Source organism: Lagopus leucura, unplaced genomic scaffold, assembly GCF_019238085.1.
Source record: "Lagopus leucura isolate 7727_CA_CO unplaced genomic scaffold, USGS_WTPT01 Super-Scaffold_100001, whole genome shotgun sequence".
Lineage (NCBI taxonomy): Eukaryota > Metazoa > Chordata > Aves > Galliformes > Phasianidae > Lagopus > Lagopus leucura.
This window is the reverse complement of record NW_024962262.1, coordinates 55,797,323-55,818,471: the sequence shown is the minus strand read 5'-3', so window position 1 is coordinate 55,818,471 and position 21,149 is coordinate 55,797,323. Positions and strand designations below refer to the sequence as shown.

General features: G+C 39.8%; 1 protein-coding gene and 1 long non-coding RNA gene across 2 annotated transcripts in view; one reads left to right on the top strand and one right to left on the bottom strand.

Annotated features, from left to right (window-relative positions):
* Positions 1-21,149, top strand: part of ARHGAP6 (Rho GTPase activating protein 6) — a 274,206-nt gene that overhangs the window by 229,769 nt on the left and 23,288 nt on the right. Inside the window, exon 2 of the mRNA XM_042867518.1 lies at positions 15,967-16,126. Within this exon, the coding sequence (XP_042723452.1) occupies positions 15,967-16,126 (160 nt within the window). The remainder of the gene's footprint in view (positions 1-15,966; positions 16,127-21,149) is intronic.
* Positions 10,078-16,007, bottom strand: LOC122177796. Its single transcript, XR_006178152.1, has 3 exons — positions 15,928-16,007; positions 10,451-10,512; positions 10,078-10,200 (listed from the first exon to the last, which is right to left on the bottom strand). It is a non-coding gene; the product is annotated as an uncharacterized LOC122177796 (long non-coding RNA).

The window sequence follows — 21,149 nt, the reverse complement described above, 5'->3', positions numbered from 1 at the left end:
ACAATCAACTAAAATTCATTTGCAGCCCGTTAGGAGCTCCTTGCAGTGATATTGAAGTGTAGAAAGCTCTATAATCTTTGTATTTTAAAATGCAGGCTTATGGCTTGAGTTTCCCTTGAATAAAACTTATTATTATTAATGAGGTGTGTAAAATATTCTCCTTTGGTTTACTAGTGGGCATAATTCAGATAAGAACGTTTTAGCTTTTGTAAACCTCAAGATGAATTTTGCCTGTATCATAACGGAAATCTGACAGTAGGCTGAAATGCTGATATTTTGATGTTAGTGTAGTGTGATAAAAGTGCCAAAGCAATATGCTGTGCTGCTCTGTGTATGTAGGATGAGGAGCTCTTTGTATTGCAATAATGTGGGACCCAGCAACAAATCTAATTTTTCATGCAGTTGTTGATTTTACAAGGATATTGCAGTGAAAGCTCTTTAACTTCCTGTGTTTGCATGCCTTTTTTAGCAGGAGCCTCATCCTGTCTCTTCAACCCAAACTGATAGTTCCTTCATTTTTTTTTAAAGCACTTTGCTCACTCTATAATGAAAAGTAAAACCTGAAAGAGGTTTGTGTGGATCCTTCAACTGACTAATGTGTATTTAAATTACAGGATTAATAAGGTTGATAAGGGGAAGTGAACAGCTGCTGTGGTCACTCAACATGGGCAGATTAAAATAATTGGGTTGGAGACGTCTGTTAGATTGCCATTAAAAAATTTAAATAGGAACAGAGAGCGCTTGGCAGTCCTCACCAAAAGCTTATGAGGAGAGTGGGTAAGGAGAGATATTGGAAATGTTTCGTGTTGTTCATTCATCTGAAAATAGGCCTTCAGTCTGCCTCCGAGCTTGTTTGTCTTTCATTTGAAGACTGTAGATGGAGACCTGCCTTTTCAGAGCTTGAGGACCGGGCCCTTCGCTATAAGCTTCATGATGCGCTGATTTCAGAAGCAGACTTTGGGGCTATGTCCGTGTTGGTGTGGTTTGGTGCATGGCAGCTGCTGACAGCCTCCCTGGAGACCTTTCCTGTGGTGAGGGCTGAAAGAGGCCTTTCCTGTGCCCTCTTCTCACCGAGTGCTCTTTCGAGACTTAGTGTGTCATTTTCCAAAACGTGGTTTGAATCCATAGTCCTGTGTATGTGCTGCTTTTGCCAACGGGAGATGTAAACATGCCCAAAGAAGGGAGTTTCCCTTGCGATTCAACCACGAGCAGCCTGCAACTGCCCCTCTGCCCAACCGCTGCTGCTCACAGCATGCGGGTTGTTAGACCTCTATCGAGGGAAAAGACATTATACAGCTTATATAAAAGCAGAGTTGTGCAGTGAGTTTTTCATACTCAGAGTATGTTTGACCGGCTTCAGAAGTCTGAAACAGAGATAAAATGGAGTGCATTCCTCATGTGTTGCTCGGAGATGGCAGCAGTATCGGTGTGACCATGTATGACCAAACCCCACTTCAGCTACTTTGAGGTCAGGAGTGCTTCTCTTCCTCCTCTCCATCAGTTTACCAGGGTCCCTGCAGCTCCTCACAATGCTTGCTTTTTCTAGAAACAGAGACGCTGCTTCAAGTTCTCTCTTAATTTATCTCACGATGTGGGTTTTTATTAGATTCTAATATGACTTGTCAGAGCACTCATGTTATCTCTTTTGGAGACATCAGTTCCTGTAATGGCACTTAAAAGCATGAGATAAAAAAAAAAAAAAACAACAAATGAGTTAATATGTTAATTGATTTGTCTCGCTTTTTGCATTTTAGAGCCTGTGGGATACATGCAGACAGTCTCTGGAGCATATGGGCTGTTTTGTGGCTGCCGGACCAGACGGTTCGGGTATAATTATAAGTGCCTTGTTTGCATATGCGCCTTGTTACTGCTATGGTTTCACAGATCTCAGGAACACATCAAGCTTAAAGCTAAGTCAGGTTGTTGTACTTCTGGTACTTACTTTTCTTTTTGAATGAACTGTGTCACCAGAGCTTAGTGCATCTCACCTGCTTGGCTGTGAATGCCCAGTTTACTTCTGGGGCTCAAAGGAATCCAAGAAAGACTGGCATAGCATTTTTTGATTGCTTTGAAAAGACAAAGATAGAGAGCGTTTTTATTTAAAATAGCACTGCCGAGTCTCCTGGATGCTATACTGCATGTTATTGATATCCCAGGTATTATGTGGTGAGCTGTAAGGGACATTCATCTCTGGCAGTACAGTGCTGTCATCTGAGTTGAGGAAATGGGTCTGTCATGAGAACCCTGCTCAGGGCGGGAAAGGTAGCAGAGCATGCAAAGCACTGGAATTGCAGCTCCCTTGAGAAACACCAGCGGGTTTTTGAGTGAAAACATCTTTCTTAGCTGCAAACTTCTTTGAACTTCTTCACCAAGCCATCAGCTTTTCCACAGAAAACATATTCTTCGTGACTGTTTTCTTAAGACAGAAGCCTTATTTTCCACTTAAAAAAAAAAAAAAAAAATTGGTCAATTATATTTCTGAAGCTATTTTTGAAGGTCCCATGAGATGTTAGTGGCCAGCATTGGTCACTGTGTAGCAAGAGATCAGCCAAGGAATTCTCGGCTGCCTGCTAATTTAGTTCTCCTAAGCTTACCCCAGAGGGGTGTAGGTTCCTTGGAATTTTGCATAATTAAGGAGCGCATTAAAAGTTACTTACAGCCTATCCGTGAATGTTGAATTTACAGTATCAGAATCAGTTGATTGATTTCTCAATGGTAGTTTACCACGGGTCAGTTTTAAGACGAATATTTTTGAGAAGAAATTAATTTGATGAAGAAGTTCATCCAAAGTAAACAAAATAACTTTATTTTCTTCAATTTTTGATGACCAGTTATATATATCCTCTCCATATACTGTGAACATTCTGTATTTATAACATTACATTTCATCCTGAGTAGCTATTTTTCTTTAAATTTTTTTTTTTAATAGAAAGCTGTATATTATTGAAAAGAGTATTTTGAAATGGAAAAAAAATAATAATCGCTCAGGTACTCTGGTAGCTAATACAAATGTATTGATGATGTAAAAAATGGTGTAATCTGTGTGCCAAAAAGGAAACAACATGAAAGAAAGAACATTATTAGTGACTGAATAATCTGAAGAAGCCTGATTTACAGCACAATTCAACATATATCATTGGACTCCTCTGTTTCTGAGCAGGAAGCCCTTGCTGTCAATGCATTGTTGCAATTAATATTAACCAATAGGTATTTTAACGGAGTTAAAGGAACATAACCTTGTCTGGAGTGTCATAAATACAAGGGGGGTGACCTAACTGGATTCTTCACTCCCACTTTATTTTGTCTTTCTGCAGACCATCAGAAAATGTTGGGGGTTTTTAGATTGCTTATTTGCAGAGCATGAAAGTGGCAGTTCCTGCCTTCTTCACTTGAGTGAGTTTCCGAATGAGTATATCTCCATTTCTAGTTATGCAAATAACAATTTTTCTTTTTGCTAGGGGAAATTCAAAGAATAATAACACAGGACATAAGGGCTGAAGAAATTTGGTTTTGAAGAAAGATGTCAAGTGGCACAAATGTACAGCATAATTTTGAGATGACCAGCAGGAGGCTGATCTCTGGCTACAGCATTTTGAAGAGGAGAGATAAATTTAGCTTCAGTGTCCTTGGTTTGTGTTAAGATGTAAGCACAACCATGACAGTGCTTGAGAAGATTATTCAGTAGGACAGCTTTTCTTTGGAAGTCTTATATGGTGCCTTGCTCCGTGGTGACTCCCTGGCTGTGCTTAGCACCACTCTGCCACAGGTAGAATAGAAAGACTGGAAATGAAGCTGAGGAGCTACGCGGTTTGAGAATGTCTAAACTAAGAGGCACTGAAAGTGCTGAGGTGTGTGCTTTGACTTCTGTGGGCTTTGGGTAAGGCTTTGATATTAGAGATGTGTGATGCGCGCATGTGGTGGTTGCAGGCAGTACTGGTGGCTGCCAGATATGTCCAGCACATACTTCTAGGTGCTGGCTCCCTCACTTGGGCAGATCATGGCTGCTCAGCCCACCCAGATGTAGCAGTAAACAAAGCATGTGGGTAGATTGATGGGGAAAACATCGCATGGTCTTCCTCCCCATCACCTGTGGCTTCTCTTCAGTGAGCAGTCCGATGGAGTCCCAGGTTGTATGGACTGAGAAGCAGTCCTGTCACTCTGCATGCTTATTTGGTGAAAAGCCAGGTAGTGCGGAACTGCAGTTGAAGTCATTGGTGATTCAGTGTTTGTTTTTCATAAATTGCCTACGCTTCCAGCCCACGCACTGTAGATGACAGCGTTGTATATGCGGACTGTGAACGTGACAGACATTATTTATGAAGCAGTGCCTTCATCAAGGATTTTTTTTTTTCCTAGCAAATTGTGTAAAATAGCCTCTGCATCGCTCTTGTCAACGTGGTGTTATAAATATAGCCGGTTTGATTGGTTGAGCAGAAAGTTTTTAAAGGTGTTTAAAAAAGCTGCAAACTGGCTGTATGAGAAAGTCAGACAGAAAACACCAAGTGCAGTTCGCTGTGCTCCAAGGAATAGCAGCAGCTGCTTCCAGCATTCTTTCAGCTATTCCTAATAGGGAAAGCTTGCGCAGTTATAATCAGTTTTGAGTTTGTACAGCCATGTGGAAGAGGGATTTTTGAGGGGAGACGTGCCCCTTCCTAACCACTCCTCATACTTGCTCAAAATGTTTTCTCTGAAATAAGAAGTGGGGAAGTCAGTTGCAGCTTTCCTGCCTCTGATGCACAGGCGCTGTGTGACACAGCTCTCAGCTGTGCTGGACTCCCAGCTTTCTTCCACACAGAGAAAACAGAGATCCAGTCTTCCCCCTAAGATTCATGGCTGTATGAGCCTCTGGTGAACAAAGGTATTTGAGGAGTCATAGCTGCTTCAGCTGGGTTCTTTCTTGGACACTCAGTGCACAGTTTTGGGACAACTACATTGTTTTTACCTTAAGCTTATTTTGCAAAAAGTCATAGTTGGAGTCAACCTCGTAATTCAGATCTGGTTTGATCAAGTACTGAAGGACGCTGAAGACAGAAGAGAACTTAGTTAATGGGTAAGAAAACTGAATAATTTTAAATATGATGTGGTAGAGGTAAGTGGAATAGAGAACATCTGCTGAATGTGATATTCATAGCAATTTCTGTTTATTTATTTATTCATTTATTTTGTGCTTTAGTTTAGTTTGAAGAAAATAGGACAGCTTTGCCTCTGAGGAAAAGACTGGCATTGCCTGCCATTTGCCAGGCTCTGGAGCTACATCAGCACATGGAGAACCCTCAGACACTGTTGGAGACTAATTTCATTACCTTGCGTGTTTTCATAGTTAGACTGAGAGGAATGAAACCATGGAAGGAGGAGTGGCATTACTCTTCAAAACAAACTGCATAATTAGGCAGATTTGTATTCGACTGTTTTCATCAAGTGCTGCCTTGCTTTGAAGTCCATGATGCTTGCTATGTTTATTGTGCTCCATATTCTGCCTCTGCGAAGGCTGTAACCCAGGCAGCTGCAAGAAAACATACTGGGGAGAAAGGCTTCTCAAAAACTAATGGGTTGACAGTTACAGCTGCTGTTCAGTTACAGCTAGGTTCAGTTTGACAAATAACAGTTTCTGTAAGCATCGGGTTTTATGGACTTGACTGCAGTGTTGCTGGATTTCTAAGTTTTGGTAGCTGTGCTTAACTGAGTGGAGAATAAGAGCTGTTCATCTTCTGGCTCAGTCCGTGAGGAGCTTGTAACTCTAGCAATTGTTTCTGTTTTTCATAACAGTGGGAACTTTATGGGCTATTTTTCCCTCTCTGTGTCCAAAATAAATGTGCTGCCTAAAAACAAAGACAGAAATTGCAGAGTCTTTGGCAGGCACACATTATGAACTTGGGGTACCTCAAGCCAGAGGGGCAGTTTACAAAATGCACCTTTCTGAGAATTGATGTTGCACCACAGTGGCTTTATCTGTGTGGATCTATTTTACATTTCTTGCTTTGCAAGTCCGTATTTTTAACAAGCCTCCACCTCCATAGATATTAAAGCATCTATGTGCTTTTCAGTTGTTTTTCCAGGTATATACACTGATCCATCAATCTGATTTGTAGCTATATCTTCACTCAGAGTCGTTTGTATTGTTCCAGTTCAACATTTCAGACTCCTGTATGATATTTAATTTATTAGCATATCAAGCAGATGCATACGTGCAGCTGTGGTGCTTTTTTTGTAAGAAATGATGCAGCAGTGCTTCTTGAAAAGCTGAGGTAGTGACCTTGGCTGTGCATTGCAGGAAGAGCACGTGCACTGTTTCAATACACAGAAAACAGAGGAAAAGTAATGACACTAATTAAAATCAATGACAGTGCTAGTGAACACAAACCCAACTCTTTGTACTCACAATACTTTCCTAATTATTAGACTTTCTGAACTTCCTGAGTTTTTCCGTAGAGAGTTGTCTGTGCAGAGTCTTTAAGAAGGCAATAGGAACACCAGAACAGCTCTTGATCAGGGTGGGAATTTGATATCTCATCTATTAAAAACAACCAAACAACCAAACACAATGCCAATTAAACAGGTATAGGTTGCCAGAGCATCTCAGCTGACGTGCTGGTGCAGATCTCTGCCAGGGTGCCCAGTGTGGGTATGTAGGACAGGGTAGGGTTTGCATGTGTAAACACTGTGAAAGTGTAGAGTGATTATAAAGCAAATGAGCAAAGCCACCCCATCTTACTTTCTACATGTTTGAAATGTGCCTATCCTTGCCACGAAGACATACACATACTGCGTCACTAGCACCTGAAGTGGTGTTAATAACACAAACTCAAAACTCATGACTCAAAGAAAACTTATTTAAGAGGAGGGATCATACAACACTTTTATTTCAGCATGGATTGGAAGCCAGCGCAGTAGCTAGTTGTGCCATAATAACCTAAATAACCTGATCCATTTTTGAACTGGAAGTGGGTAGTTCGCTTGCACATGGAGACAGACTTCAGTGAAATAACATTTTCTCTGTGAGCAGCAATGCGTGTTGAGGGCAGGTCCTGCTGGGTATCCCCATGACAACTTTGAGAGCCATCTGTTCACTCGCTGTGCTTAGCAAATCACTCTAGAGGGACATAGCAGCCTCTATCATGGGTACTTATGGAAGTGGGAGTGGATGCTGAGCACTCAGCAGCTTCCTGATGAGGGATGGGGTAAGGGTGAAGCCAGGGTCCAGCTTGTACTCTAATCCAGTTGGTAAAGCCTTTGTTGTAGCTCTCTGTTGTAGCTTAATAACCGAGAGCTCTCACTCTTGTGCTTCTCAAGGCAAATATTTGGAGATGGCTTGCATTTTGTTCCCATTGGCTTATGTCAACCTCCACACCTCTCCTTTCAGTGGTAGTACTGGTTTCCAACCAGGGCTGGTATGTAGGTAATTTGGGTAGCTGTTCTGCATGCAACAAATTTCATTTTCTTTAGACCAAGAAATAATGCTTTCTGTAAGTAATGTCAGAGTTTATAGAAAATAGTAATTTGAACCACTTGAAACAATGCAAATGGGGTTTTGTATTTAATTAAAGGCTTTGCTGTTGTTAGTCAAATCCCAGTACTTGGAGTCTTGAAATTAATTATTTTTCTTCTTAATGAGATTCTGGCTGTATGCTTGAGTCAGATAATGTATCTTAAAAGCTCAAAATCCAGAAGGAAAACTAAAATATTTGTATATTTATAAATCTTGTATACGATACTTGGTATGGTTTTTTGAATCATTTGGAAATGATAACTTGTGCTTTCTCATGCATTTCTTTAAATTTTCAGCTAGGGTTATTTTTTTTTTTCTTTTTTACTGAGTATAATAGAAATAGATGCCACTTCTAGTCTGTTAAAAGCATTTACCGCAGTCAAATTAATCCTTGTTACTGAATCCAGAAATTGCTAACTTACGTGCTGTACTAGCTGCAGTCCCAGCAAGAATCATCAAGGTTGGAAAACACCTCTAAGATCATCCAGTCCAGCCACCTACGAACCACTTTTGTCTTCCACTAAACCATGTCCCTCACTACAGCATCTAAACGGTCCTTGAACACCTCCAGGGACAGTGACTCCACCCCCTTCCTGGGCAGCCCATTCCAGTGCCTGAACACTCCCTCAGTGAAGAAATATTTCCTAACATCCAAACTCAATCTCCCCTGGCACAACTTGAAACCATTTCCTCTAGTCCTATCACTAATCACATGGGAGAAGAGGCCTATCTCCACCTCACCACATCCTCCCTTCAGGTAGTTGTAGTTTCCTGTCAGAAACTACAGAAGGTCCTATGTTCCTTATTGCTTCACAGGAGCATTGTTGTACTGCTTCAGGATGAATAAAGCTACAAATAGGACTTACGCTTACATTTGCTTAGTCTAGGTTGTTTAAATGTATTTCCCATATAGTTTAGGCCTTATGTTTTCATATGCTTAACATCAGCTTCATTAGGATTAGGAGAAAGAGCAGTATTTCATATGTTTAGCAAGAGCTTAGCAGAACGCCGGCCAAGCATTGGAATGGGTTCCCCAGAGCAGTGGTGGAGTCCTATCTCTAGAAGTATTCAAGAAATGTGAATGTGACACTAAATATGTTTTCGCCATGGGATTTGGTAGGTCTGGCTGATGGTTGACTTGATCTTGGAGACCTTTTCCAATCTAAATGATTCCTTGTATGTTTCTATGACTATGTATGAATGGAAGTTCTGCAGTGCACTGGTGTGTGCAGCATGTCCTCTGGCTCCCAAGTCTTCAGAATTGAGCCAAGATTGTCCTCCAGACTGATCCCATCTACTTATTGATTTGAGACAGAAGTAAACATGGACACAGCACATGACTTCTTGTTTTGCTTTGTATGCGAGTGAATACTGAGCAGGAACGTGTTTGCGTTGGTAGCGGAGCCTGGAACAAGGTCTATTTAAGGCAACTTTGCCACTAAAAATAATATTCAAGCTATTGTATCTGATTTGGGGTCAGCTGCCATTAGCTTGCACAGTTCACATTATTTCTGGTCAAGCAGGAAACTGTTTTTACACTTGAGAAATAAATAGCAGCAACCTGTCAAAAAAACAGTATGGGAACCGATGAAAGGAATGAATTTTATTATCTTAATCAGCACAGGCTATCCCAAATCTCTTTGTGGTGAGGCTGCTGAAAACACAATGTATAGACAGTTACTTCGATGTCAAGCTGTATAGTTGCTACAGCTTGTTACTGCAGCTTGTTAACGTACACATGCAACAACTTGCAACCAACAGCAAAGCACAGGGTGGCTTAATTCTCTTTTATTGACAAAAACACACAGAAATATGTTCACACAAATTCCAGTAGAACTTCACCTACATTTAGAGATTTTTAAGATGCTGTTGTTTCCGTTTTGGCAACTCCACAAAAGTACTCAGACTCTTTTGGCTCTAATTGTAATGCTTCTGAATCGTAGAATCATAGAATGGCCTGGGTTGAAAAGGACCACAGTGATCATCTAATTTCAACCCCTCTACTATACGCAGGGTCACCAACCACTAGACCAGCCTGGCCTTGAATGCCTCAAGATATTGATGTCCGGTGAAGCAAGGCATCTTGAAAATCTGATCATGTTGATTTTTTTGATGCATTTTATTGGAGATTGGTGTTCTGCATAGATAAAAAGTTTGGTACAGAGAGGATGTGTTAGGAATGAATATTTTGCTAGGCAATTCCTGTTTTACTTCAGTCACATATATTAATGTCAGAAGAGAAATGAAATGCATCTCCATTGTACAAGTTTTTTTTTTTTAAGAGAACGCTATTAACTATTCTAAACATGAAACAGTTCCTGAGGCATTTGGAAAACTTGGAGAGGTTGATCCTAGAGGAACAGGAAATATTTTGCCCTTTATTTTAACAATTTTAATACTGCTGTGGAAACACACTTATTCTTCCGCTCCCTGTTTATCCTTAGACTAAAGTTAGATGGGCTTTTTTTTTTTTTTTTTTTTTTTTTCTTTTTTTTTTACTCCATGATAAATGGAAATTACTGTTGTGGAATTCTGAACCATGTTTCCTTACCTGGGCACAGGCCCGTGCTGTCTCATTACATTAAATATTTCTGCTGGTGTTGTGCATTCTGCCTGCCCTGTGAGGAATACCAGCCTGCCAGCATCCTAGGGGCTGCTTGCTGTGCAGAGCGCCGATCCCAATTGTCCTGTTTTCCAGTTGACAGTCCACAGCCCTGGAAACAAGGCAGGATACAGCTCAGAATGAGGAAGTGCCTCTCCTTAGCAATGTCGTGGTTATATTAATTGCCATTAAATAGCTTTGATACCTACAGTGCTGCTTAGTGAAGTGTGATCTTTTGCCAAAACTAATAGCGTTTTCTGCACATGCATTATTTAGCATGCGAAAGTATAATAGAGCTTGAGATAAGCTAGCTTTCATGCAAGACTCCAAAGTGATACACAAGATCATCAGGCTGTACTTACTCTCTTCCTAGTGGAGACATTAATAATTTTTCCACTGATGTCAAAGGGAGCAGGATGTCAACCTAGATAAATACGTTAATGAAGTCAGACTTTCTTAATGAAGATTAATTGTAGGGGGCTCTATATTTTGTATGTCTGCCTTTGAATGCCTCGAAGTCATGCAGTAAGTCTTATGCTTCTGCATACTTATGTATCTAGAGATGCCATTTTGGAAAGGCACGTCTCCTTTTCTCATACCAGCAATCCCTTGGAGACAGCTGTTCTGATACTTGCTGTGTTTGGAGAAACTGTAGCAGTCTAGGTTGCATTAATTTGTGATGGGATCTGGAAAGAAATACACTACCTGCCTTTGGAAAATCATCTGGAGACGGGATGGCAGAAAGAATGAGGTCATTGCACACCCATATCATCCAGATGTTTTCCAACTCCTGATTAATCCAAAGGTGGCCTTAGTAAAAGATTAGGCATTTGTCCTTAACTGCATGTAATGCTGGATACTTTCTATAGTTTATTCCTCCTTTCCCTTCATGCCCTGCCGGGTGTTCTGCTTTGTACTCTGGCTTTAGATGAACAAGTTGCAATGAAAGGCTGTCGGATTGAAGCAGCTTCCTATCAACATCGACTGGAGAGAAGTGAGGAAGAGAGAGATGATGTGTACAGACATCCAGATTGTGCTGGGGGAATATCAACTGTCAAAATTTGAGGCTTTATGGCAGAGGAGTGTGGAAGTTATTTTAGAGAGAGTTGAAATGAATTACCTGTTTAAGTGAGAGGTTTATAAAGAAGTAATTACACACAGTTTTATGAAGCTTAGGGAAGTAATTAAGTAAACAAAATTAAGACATTTTGTCATATTATTACAATATAATCTTCTTGCGTGTGGAATATTGAACTCCTTTACAGTGGAGATGTATCTAACTATAAACACATGGTTAAGCATTGCTAAGGTAAGAGAAAAAACAAAGAAGCATAATTGGCTTTAATCTTAGTGGTTTCAAATGGGTCTCAGCAAAAGACTAATGAAAAGTAGACAGCTAATCTGATAATGGTATTTACCTAAATGAGTACAGACTAAAGTCATTAACATTGACAGCAATGCAGTAAGATAAAAATTGCTTTCTGCATCTTGCATTAAAATACTGTATTATCTAAAACTGCCGTGTGTGAGAGATTCCTATTTGCCTACCCTGTGCATGATCCACATTGCTCATGAAGGCTTAAAGCTCCATAGTAATCAACAGAGGTAATGGTCAATGTGTGTGTTTGTTATCTGCATTCAGAATTCCTTGCACAGTTTATCAGCCCATTTCTGTACTGTGCAGAAGAACAAGACTTTGCTACAACACAACTGAAAGACTGTTTTGGAGGCTGAGGGGAACAATGTAAAATACATGAGAGTAGCCTACAGATGCCTAAGAGTAATTTAAGAGCACAGTATTGCTGAAGATGTACCACTTGGGTTTATTTCAGAGCCGCTGGACACCCAACCCCTAAAGAAAACATTTGTAGAAATATCAGTAAAACTTCAGTCTGCGTCTTGTTAAAAAGTGCTTATGATGGTGGACAAGAATTATGGGAAAAGTGGACAGATTTTTCAAAGGCATGAGATGCAGTTAATCGTTCATCTCCTTTGCTGAGTCATCTGCTCTGGTATTTTAGTCACATGCCTGATAAGTGAACGGCTCAGTTCTGAGGAGGAAAGATGTTAGATGTTAATGGGAAAGCCAGAGAGAAGAATGCGAATGTGAGGGAAAAGAAGTGACTGGCAGGCAGAAGAAACTGGAGAAGGCTTTTAGTCTGGTTAAGGTTTTATAAAAGTCGATTACGAAAGCAACCTCACAATTAGCACTTTGTGCCTATCAGGGTGATCACTGATCAGTTTATCCCAGAGCAACATTTCTGTTTACAGTCTTGTCTGCTGATTATTTTTCTTCTTGCTGATGAAGGGACCATTTGCAGATCATATTCTAATTAGTCCTACAGTCTAAACAGAGAAAAAGCTGAGTATGTATGTCTGAACACATATGCAGGGCATAGACTTCAAAAAGCAAATCCCCTGACTTGGCGCTTAAAAATCTTACGTTCCTCTTAAGCTTCTGCAAAGAACTATATCAGGCTATTAGTTGAACGTGGCTAATGAAGTGTGCCTCCTCAGAGAGAGAAAAATAGAATGTTCTCTGTGTCTGTCCTGCCCTTTTCCTCCTTCGGTTGTCCCATATAGTACAGAATAGTTTTACAGAATTGGGAATTTTGTAAGTGCACTTGTACCCCTTCCCGAAGGTATATTGACTTCTCTGGACCTCTCCCAAGCCTGGTTGATGTTGCAGAAATTTGCTGGCTGTGTGTAAAAATTCCTCATTGCATTAGAAGGGAGGTGAAGCTGCTAAGTTACCTTCTGTCCCACAAAGCATAAGAGCCTATGAATAGACTAAGACATAAAATATTGTACTTTGGCTCATAGAAGACTGATATTTATTTGCCAGATAAAACAGAATTTTTCAAGGAAACATTTCTTCAGCCTCTGCTTCAACAGATTAGGAGATTCCATTGGCCCTAACACATGATCTTCCAAAAATATTTCAGATAATTACTCATGTGTTCCATTAGCATAGTAAAACCCTATGTTAATGTGACCTAGCAGAGATTTTATCAAACACATCAAGTATAAAAGAAGAATGCCTTATGTAGTGCAGAGAGACTGGGCAGAGTGATTCCAAGTTCTTTATTGCTGCTTAACAATCTGTCGTGGAGTTTGAGGATGCATCCGACCATTTTTAGCCAACAAGGGCCATGCTGGTGAGTGCCAGAGGTGTTTGGGGAGCTTAGAGACTGACAGAATGAAAATCTTGGTTGAGAGGAACAATCTTCATCTGGTATGGGACTTTCTTATTTCTCTTGGTTGTAAAACTTAGACATGTTAATTTTTATTTATTTTTATATTTTTAAAGAGAGAGATGAGGTGCAGCCATAATAAGGTAAAATTAGCTTGAGTAGGATTGCTAAGCCAGTGCTGAGCTGGCTGATTTGCTCATATAAAGCAGCAGAGCTCTGCATAGAGTCTTCGTTGGCCTCAAAAGCAGAATATTGATGCCAGTAAATGTTGTCTTTTCGAGTTAAACTCATGTGGCTGGTTCAGCAGCTGAGGTATTGCAGTGGTACAGCTTGCTGCCTGCTGTTACAAAGCTGCTCTGAGGTGAGGCAGAGGGTGCAATTACCTCCAGAATTAGATTTGCCCACATTGATTTTCATCAAAAAATAACAATAATTCATGTGTCCATGCATAATTCCAGTTAAGGAGTATGTATTTAACTTGTGGCAGTTCCTAAAAGCCCCACATTCCTCCTTGTTTTTTGTGCTCTACAGGAAACAGGATATGTTCTAAAAACTTTCTAGTCTTAATAAGCTGTTAGTTCACAATTTTCTATTTTTCATGCCTTCACATTTCAAAATTAAAACATCCCAGTTATGCCTACCATAATAAATGTATATCCATGATACTTTTGTTTATGAAATTACTCATCTAGGAGAAATAGATAAGATAAATCCAGAAACATCTACCCCAAAAGCCTGTAGTTCTCTCTTTTTACTATCTTGACTATAGAACGTTTTGTACGTGAGATGTTCATAAGGATTGAGTTGCATATTTCTGCACTTGTAAATTTTTTTCTTCTGTATTATCATGATTGGAAAGGAATTCTTTCTTGGTATACATTGTCTGATGGTGGATTCTGTTCTTGATCACTTTTAACTATAAATGACAACGGCTTTTTCAAAAATGTAAACATTTACTTGCAGTTTCGCAAAACAGGTTTATGTGAATCTCTCTGCTTTGGTTTCACTTGAGTTAAGCTAGTCTTGGTTTATATCACCTTGCAAACCCTTCGTTTGAGACCACTAAATCTAGTTAGTCAGCATTGGAGCAGTGGAAGAGCCAAAAAAGAAAAAGCAAAAACCAAATTCCAGTGGTCAAATCCTGGGCTAGTGCAAAAGTTTACGTATGTGACACATATAAATATACATATCATAAAAAATATTGGGTATAGTACATTCATTTAACATGTAGATACAGTATTGTTCAATTCAAGGTGACAGCTTCATCTGTCACAACTGCCTTATAACTTGCAAAAAATTTTTTACAAAAATAAAAGCTTCTTGAGGGACTCAGACACATTTCATGGTTTACAAGAAAAGTCCTTCACTGCATTGTTTCTTTCAGCTACATTGCTAGATGGTGCTGCATATTTACGATGTTTTTATCTCTCATACATGTGAATGCATGTGCAGTCATAGCTATGTACAGAATCACAGAATTGTAGAGGTTGGAAGGGACCTCTGGAGATCATCAAGTCCAGCCCCCCTTCAAAGCAGGCTTCCTATAGCAGGCTTCACAGGCAGGCGTCCAGTTGGGTCTTCAATATCTCCAGAGAAGGAGAATCCACAGCCTCACAGGGCAGCCTGTTCCAGTGCTCCATCACCCTCACTATGAAGAAGTCCCTTCACATATTGATGCAGAACTTCCTAATGCCCCAGTTTATGGCAATTTCCCCTTGTCTAGTCCCCACAGACCACTGAAAAGAAGTTGGCCATATCTTCTTGACTCCCACACTTAAGAAACTTGTAAACATTAATCAGATTCCCTCTGAGTCTTTTTTTCTCAAAGCTGAAGTCTTCTTTTCCATGTAGAAAAATGTGTTCTCTAATTATGCTTTGATGAATTCTAAAGTTCTTGTTTCAAGTTAGTTGTCAGTCTTTCAGCTTTTCTGTGTGGTTGTACTTCTGTTCGACTGATGATTACTTCTCTTATCTGAACTAAATACTAGCAATAAGAATGGCTTTTTGTGTATGTCATCGTATGTGGGAGATAAAACTTATAAAGCTTTTGATTTTGTTTCTGAACATAATTGGTACCTTACAGAGATGCAGCATATCTCATGTTGTTTTATTGTATTGTAGCGCATATGTTATAATGGCTTTTCAGAAACGTAAAACAAATTATCCTTTAGTCAGTCTTGCTTTAACCACAGTCACTTTGTAAGGAGCGGGTAGGATGCATTGGAAAAGAAAATTACTGAACAGCTTTGGGGAGTGGGGTTAGCAAATTGGAGGAGATAAGATGCGTGTTATCCATGGACCTGTAGAAATTCAGGTCTCTGACTGAATGTGCATTGAAGGGAATGAAGTGATGATGAACTACTGTACAAAGAAACCAAGCTGGGAAAAGCAGACAAGGTTGTTTTTTTTTTTTTTTTTCCTGCTTTTTGCTTTTGATTACTGGAATCCCAGAGTTTTTGCAACAATACATGCTTAAATGTTTTCAGGCAAAATTGACTTTGTTTTGTATGTCTGTACTCCTTTTAAGGAATGTTAGTCTTAGGAAAACAAAGATGTTTGAAAGGTTAGAGAAGTCCAGAAAAGAGGACATGCATTGTTTCTCCTTGCAGTAGAAGAGATAGTTATGTTTATTAAATTGCACATACCGTATGATGCTTTATATTTTTCCATTTGATTTCCTGTAGGGTGATTTCACTTGGAACAGCATGTCAGGGCGCAGCGTTCGGCTGAAGTCAGTTCCCGTTCAAAGTCTCTCAGAGCTGGAGCGCGCTCGGCTGCAGGAAGTGGCTTTTTATCAGCTGCAGCAGGAGTATGACCTGGGATGTCAGATTACTATCCCCAAAGGTAAGTGCATGATAAACCAGCTCTGTTTAGATTGCTGAGCCTCCTCTTCATAAGCCGCTGACTTCGTATCTCAGTAATAAATGGGAGAAAAAGTACATTGTTTGCTCCTCAGACTTTTTCTTCTGCTTCACTTTTTGCTTAAACATTGCAACTACAAAAATGAATAGTAATGGTGTCCGTTATGTCCAACATAAGCCACCGGGAGTGGGATCACCTGGTCAAGGACAGACACCTACAGAGCAGATAACCTAAATCAGACCTATTCATGCTGGGAAACCCTGATACTCAGTTGAAAGAAAGATTTTTCTTGCACTTCCTTATATCCAAAAGTATGTATCTGTCTATGTCAGATAGATCATTCCCTGTAAGTGTGATTTTTTTTCGCTCTCTATTGGCGCTGATGAAAGGCAAGAATCACTAGTTTTGGTATCTTCCATATCAAATAAAGTGAATCATAGTCAGCTTTTCCTAAAGGCAGTGGTCTTACAACTTTTCTAAAGTTCTAGAGGGCAATGAAATTGACAACCCCTTGACAACCCAAGTGTCCTCAACCTCTCCTGACAGGACAGGCTTTCCAAACTTGTTACCAACCTTTGTTGCCATCCTCTGTACACTTTCCAGTAAACTAGCACCCTTTTTTTTATTGAGGATCGCAGAACTACACACAGTACTCAAGATGGGGCTGCACCAATGCTAAATACTGTATATTGGTTCCAGATGGCCTGATCTAGTGGTTGGCAACCCTGTCCATGGCAGGGGAGTTAGAACTAGATGGTATTTCAGGATCTTTCCAAACCAAGCCATTCTATGATTCTATGAGAATCATAGCCAGCTGGCCATGCTGTGTTTAATGCCTCTTAAAATGTGGTATGGCCCTTGGCTGCCAGGGTGCACTGCTGATGGATGCTGAGCCTGCTGTCACCAGCAAGCACGTCCTGATTCCTTTTGGCTGGGCTGCTCCCTAGCCACTCATCTCCTAGTCCGTACCTGTGTCAGGCATTTCTCTATCCCAGATGCAGAATTGAGCACTTCACTACATTAAACTTTGCGCTGGTGCTGATTGCCTGTTGCTCCAGTGTATGCAGATTCCTCCGCAAGGTTTCTCATCATTCCAAAGTCAACAGCACCCCCAGGTTTAGTGCTGGGGATGCATTCCAGTCCTGCATTTGAGGTCACTGATAAAAATGTTGGCCAGGACTGGATGTAGAATACTTTAGTTTAGACCCTTTGCAGAGACGATTCAAATGTCCTCTTCATGATCCCATCACTCCTGAATGGTGTGGAGTGCAAAAGTATGTTAAGAGGGGAGAGGTAGCCGTCCAATTGATTTGCTAATATCACAGGGCTGTGCAAGTGGGAATTTTCAAGTTTCAACAGTGTGAAACTTGCTCAGTCACTCCAGGCGTGCAGTAGTACAAGTAACATAAAACTTAGATGCAACTATTTGTATCCCAAGTTAAAACTGGACTGAAGGTCGTTAAAGGTTTTCTGTAAAAACAAAGCAAAGCAAACCAATCAACCAATCAAAACACAGAAACAATAACAATAACAAACAAAGAAAAGGTGATGTGTTTGGCCAAGTTACAGGAAGAACTAGTGTAGTATGTTTGAGAGAGCTGAGGGAGCTGTCTAGGACTGGAGAGATCCATGTTTAGAAAGATGTGCTCTACAGCTCTCTTCTGATTGAGCAAATGTTGTCTGAACATATTCAGAAGCCTGAAGAAGCCTAGAAGAATAATCTCAGTATTAGAAAACACAGAAAGCGTTTTTAAATGTTGGGATTCTTTGAGGTCCTTTGACTGTTCTTCAAAAGCTACAAATGAAAGACTCTAGAACAGGGCCAGCTGAGCATTTGCTTTCTGCAAGCATTTGAGAAATTACTTCTACTCGCAAAAGTAGAAAGTAAATTGGAAAGTAAAACCCCATTGTTCTTGGGTAACAAGTATTTGTGCCAAGCACGCTTGCATGGAGGTTAAGTCTGAGTACAGAAGCATCTGCCTTATGTTTACAGTCGCAATGACATCAGGTCGTATCACTACTGATAGCTTCATATTGCTTCAGTTCTGCCACGCTTAGAAGGCCACTTTGTCACAACAAGTGCAGTTAGCCTTTTAGGGCCCATCTGGCCATTTGCACACTAGGAGAGGAATGCATGCAATGTAATACCTGGTATGTAATCCCTCTTCATTTGTATTGCAGCCATTACCCTTCATAAAATACACTATTAACATTTGTAACTTAAATATCTTGTGGTCGCATAGAGAGGACCACTTCTCACAGGAGTTTAACTGGCATGTTATTTAAAATATGTAAGGTTGGACTTCGGTAAGCAATTAGAATGAATTTAAAAACAATGACTCTTGATGAATTTGTATGTATGACAGAGCTACTTCAAATTTGTTTTTTTGTTCTCTTGTTTTTCTGCCTCATCCCTGTCTTTCATTTTCTGGAATCAAAATCCTTCTCAGCTCCATGGCATGCCTCCATCTGCTAGTGATAACTATACCACAAATCATTTGTACTGTCTCTAGTTTAATGTGTTAATTTAAGGGTTATCAATTCCAAGCACAGCATTAGTTTCTTTACTAACACAGTTATTCCATAGAATATTTTTAATTTGCTGTCTGATGTTCTAAATAGCACAATATTAAGTTTGTTTTGCAACTTATTTGCAGTCACTGTTTAGACTATACCTATGCCTTCCTTATTTCAAGGAAGTAGAATCTCTTTCCAGTAGAAGAAAGGAAAGAGAACAATGCAGTTCACTTTATGCATGTGCTCATGTCTTTCTGATTTTCCATATGTTTGTGTACTTTTCTGCCCCTAGTGAGAAAAATGAACCTTATACAGCATGTCTACACAAGAAAACAACAACTTGGTAACTCAAGTCTCATATCTTGTTTTCAAAATTAAACGAGTATGAAAGAGTAGGATAACTTCTTTCCTTCTCCTTTGTTCATAAGCTCCAGGTACCTCTTGGGCAGAGAAGGTATCGAATGAGGTTTGTTTGGAGCAGTTTCTACAACAGGTATTTAGGAAATACTTTTATAATAACATTTTACTTCACTGAGCCCAAGAGCCTCTTGTAGTTTGTATTTGTGAGGACTGGTAGGCACTGCTAGGGCCTGATCAGTTACAGTAAATGAGGAGTTAGGGCACCAACCCTAACTCAACTCCTCAAGCATCTGTTTCAGTTTTAAGGTATGACATTAGCCTCTCTGAATTAACTGGAATAGGATTTGGATGTTCTGGAGTCACAGCTGCAGTTTTCACCTCTCTTTATTCAAGAAAACACTGTGACTGCTTATGTTCTCACCAGTCCCCAACAGGTTGTGTTGTCATCTTCCCAGCTTTGGAATGAGGCATGAGGTATTGTGGAAACAAGGAGTACAGGAGGGAAAAAGGAAACACTTGCCACTAATTCTGAGTATGGCTTAGGTAGGTGTATGTGTACCAGTGTAATATGCAAACATAAATGGTTTATCTTTTTGGTTGAATCCTGCTTTTACTTTTATACAGCAGAGGTGCCAGCAATTAGCGCTTGCTACCACAACACTGCTCAGAGTCATATTTAAAAGAAACCCTTGCCCCACTGATGTTTGAACTGAAATGTCCCCTAAATACCATGGTAAGAATGTCAGCTGAAGTAGTGGCTCAATTTGTGACTATGTTTTTCTTATCTTTGTAGTAGTTTGTATGGGATTTATGAATCTACCAGCATTAGCTTGCAGAGTTGATGATTCCTCTCGTGCATTCTTAATGTCCATTCTTAAGTGGATATCACCTTTGTAGTGACTGTTGAAGATGGAGAAGGAGAAGATACTGAAAGGCCTCAGGAGTTAGAAAGGGTTCTTGTGCTAAAGAAGTTGTAGGATTGGTCAGTTATGAGACGTTGCACAGAGGTAGTGAAAAGCTTTGATGTAGAATAAAAGAGTTCTCTATTTTTCAAAAAAGGGGAAAGAAAGGAAAAGTTATGCTGAATTTTCCTATGAAAGTTTGGAAATTCTGCCCTAACTTGGACAGAGTAGAATTTGAATCAGCAAGAGATATACAGTATCTAGATTGTACATAGTCCTTCACAGAATCTCACTCTTTTTGTGATTAGGCATTTTTGGTCCTATCTTTCTAAATCATTTCAGGACAGAATTTCAAATGTGATACAGTTGACAGAGGATCTTTTGCATGTGTACCAGTTCAGAAGTTGTACAGGCAAGCATCTCAGATGTGTATTTTCATTTTTCACGTGTCATTTTTTCTACAATTAATAGTAACAAATCCCAGTATTAACCCATGTTTCAGATTGCATACTACTATGCTATCGAACTTCATTTTTTGTAGGAAGACTTAGCACAAGAGTTCAGGCCCAAAGCTTCAAAATAATGTGGTAAAATATCTTTATTCCAGTCTCATCTTCAAAATACAAGATTGATGTGTCTAGAATTGAACTTTGATGTTACACATTCACCCAGAATTGTTAACAGATCAGATGCAATAGATTGCAATACATGCAGTAGGTTGGATGAAGGCCAGACCATAAATCTCTGATGAATTATCTTGTTTTTGTTGGCTTGGGTCACAACCTTAATGCTAGGTTGATGTAGTATTTTTGCTTTAGCACATGCCACATTCCAAAGTATATTTATGCTATAGTACAAGTGCTGCATATGCTTTCTTTGTATCTTTGGGTTTATTATTTAAATGTTTCCCAAATGTTGTGGAGGGAGAATCTGAAGATAAGCCACAGAATTCTATTCATTTTACAGATCTGAAAATAAACTTGCCGTCCAGCTATTTTAGCAAGTGTACAAAGTGTAATCAAAGAAATTAATTGCCTTTACCAAGAAGACTCTTTACCGTATTGTTGCCATCTATGACAAGAATGTACACACACACATCAATATTTATTGTTAACAGCACCTAAGTCATACACAGCAGCTTCAGTAATTATAGCAAGTGTTCTACTTTCTGAGGTAATTTCTTTTTAGAGTTATTGGGTCAGCTGGAGAGAGAGAAGGTGATGCTT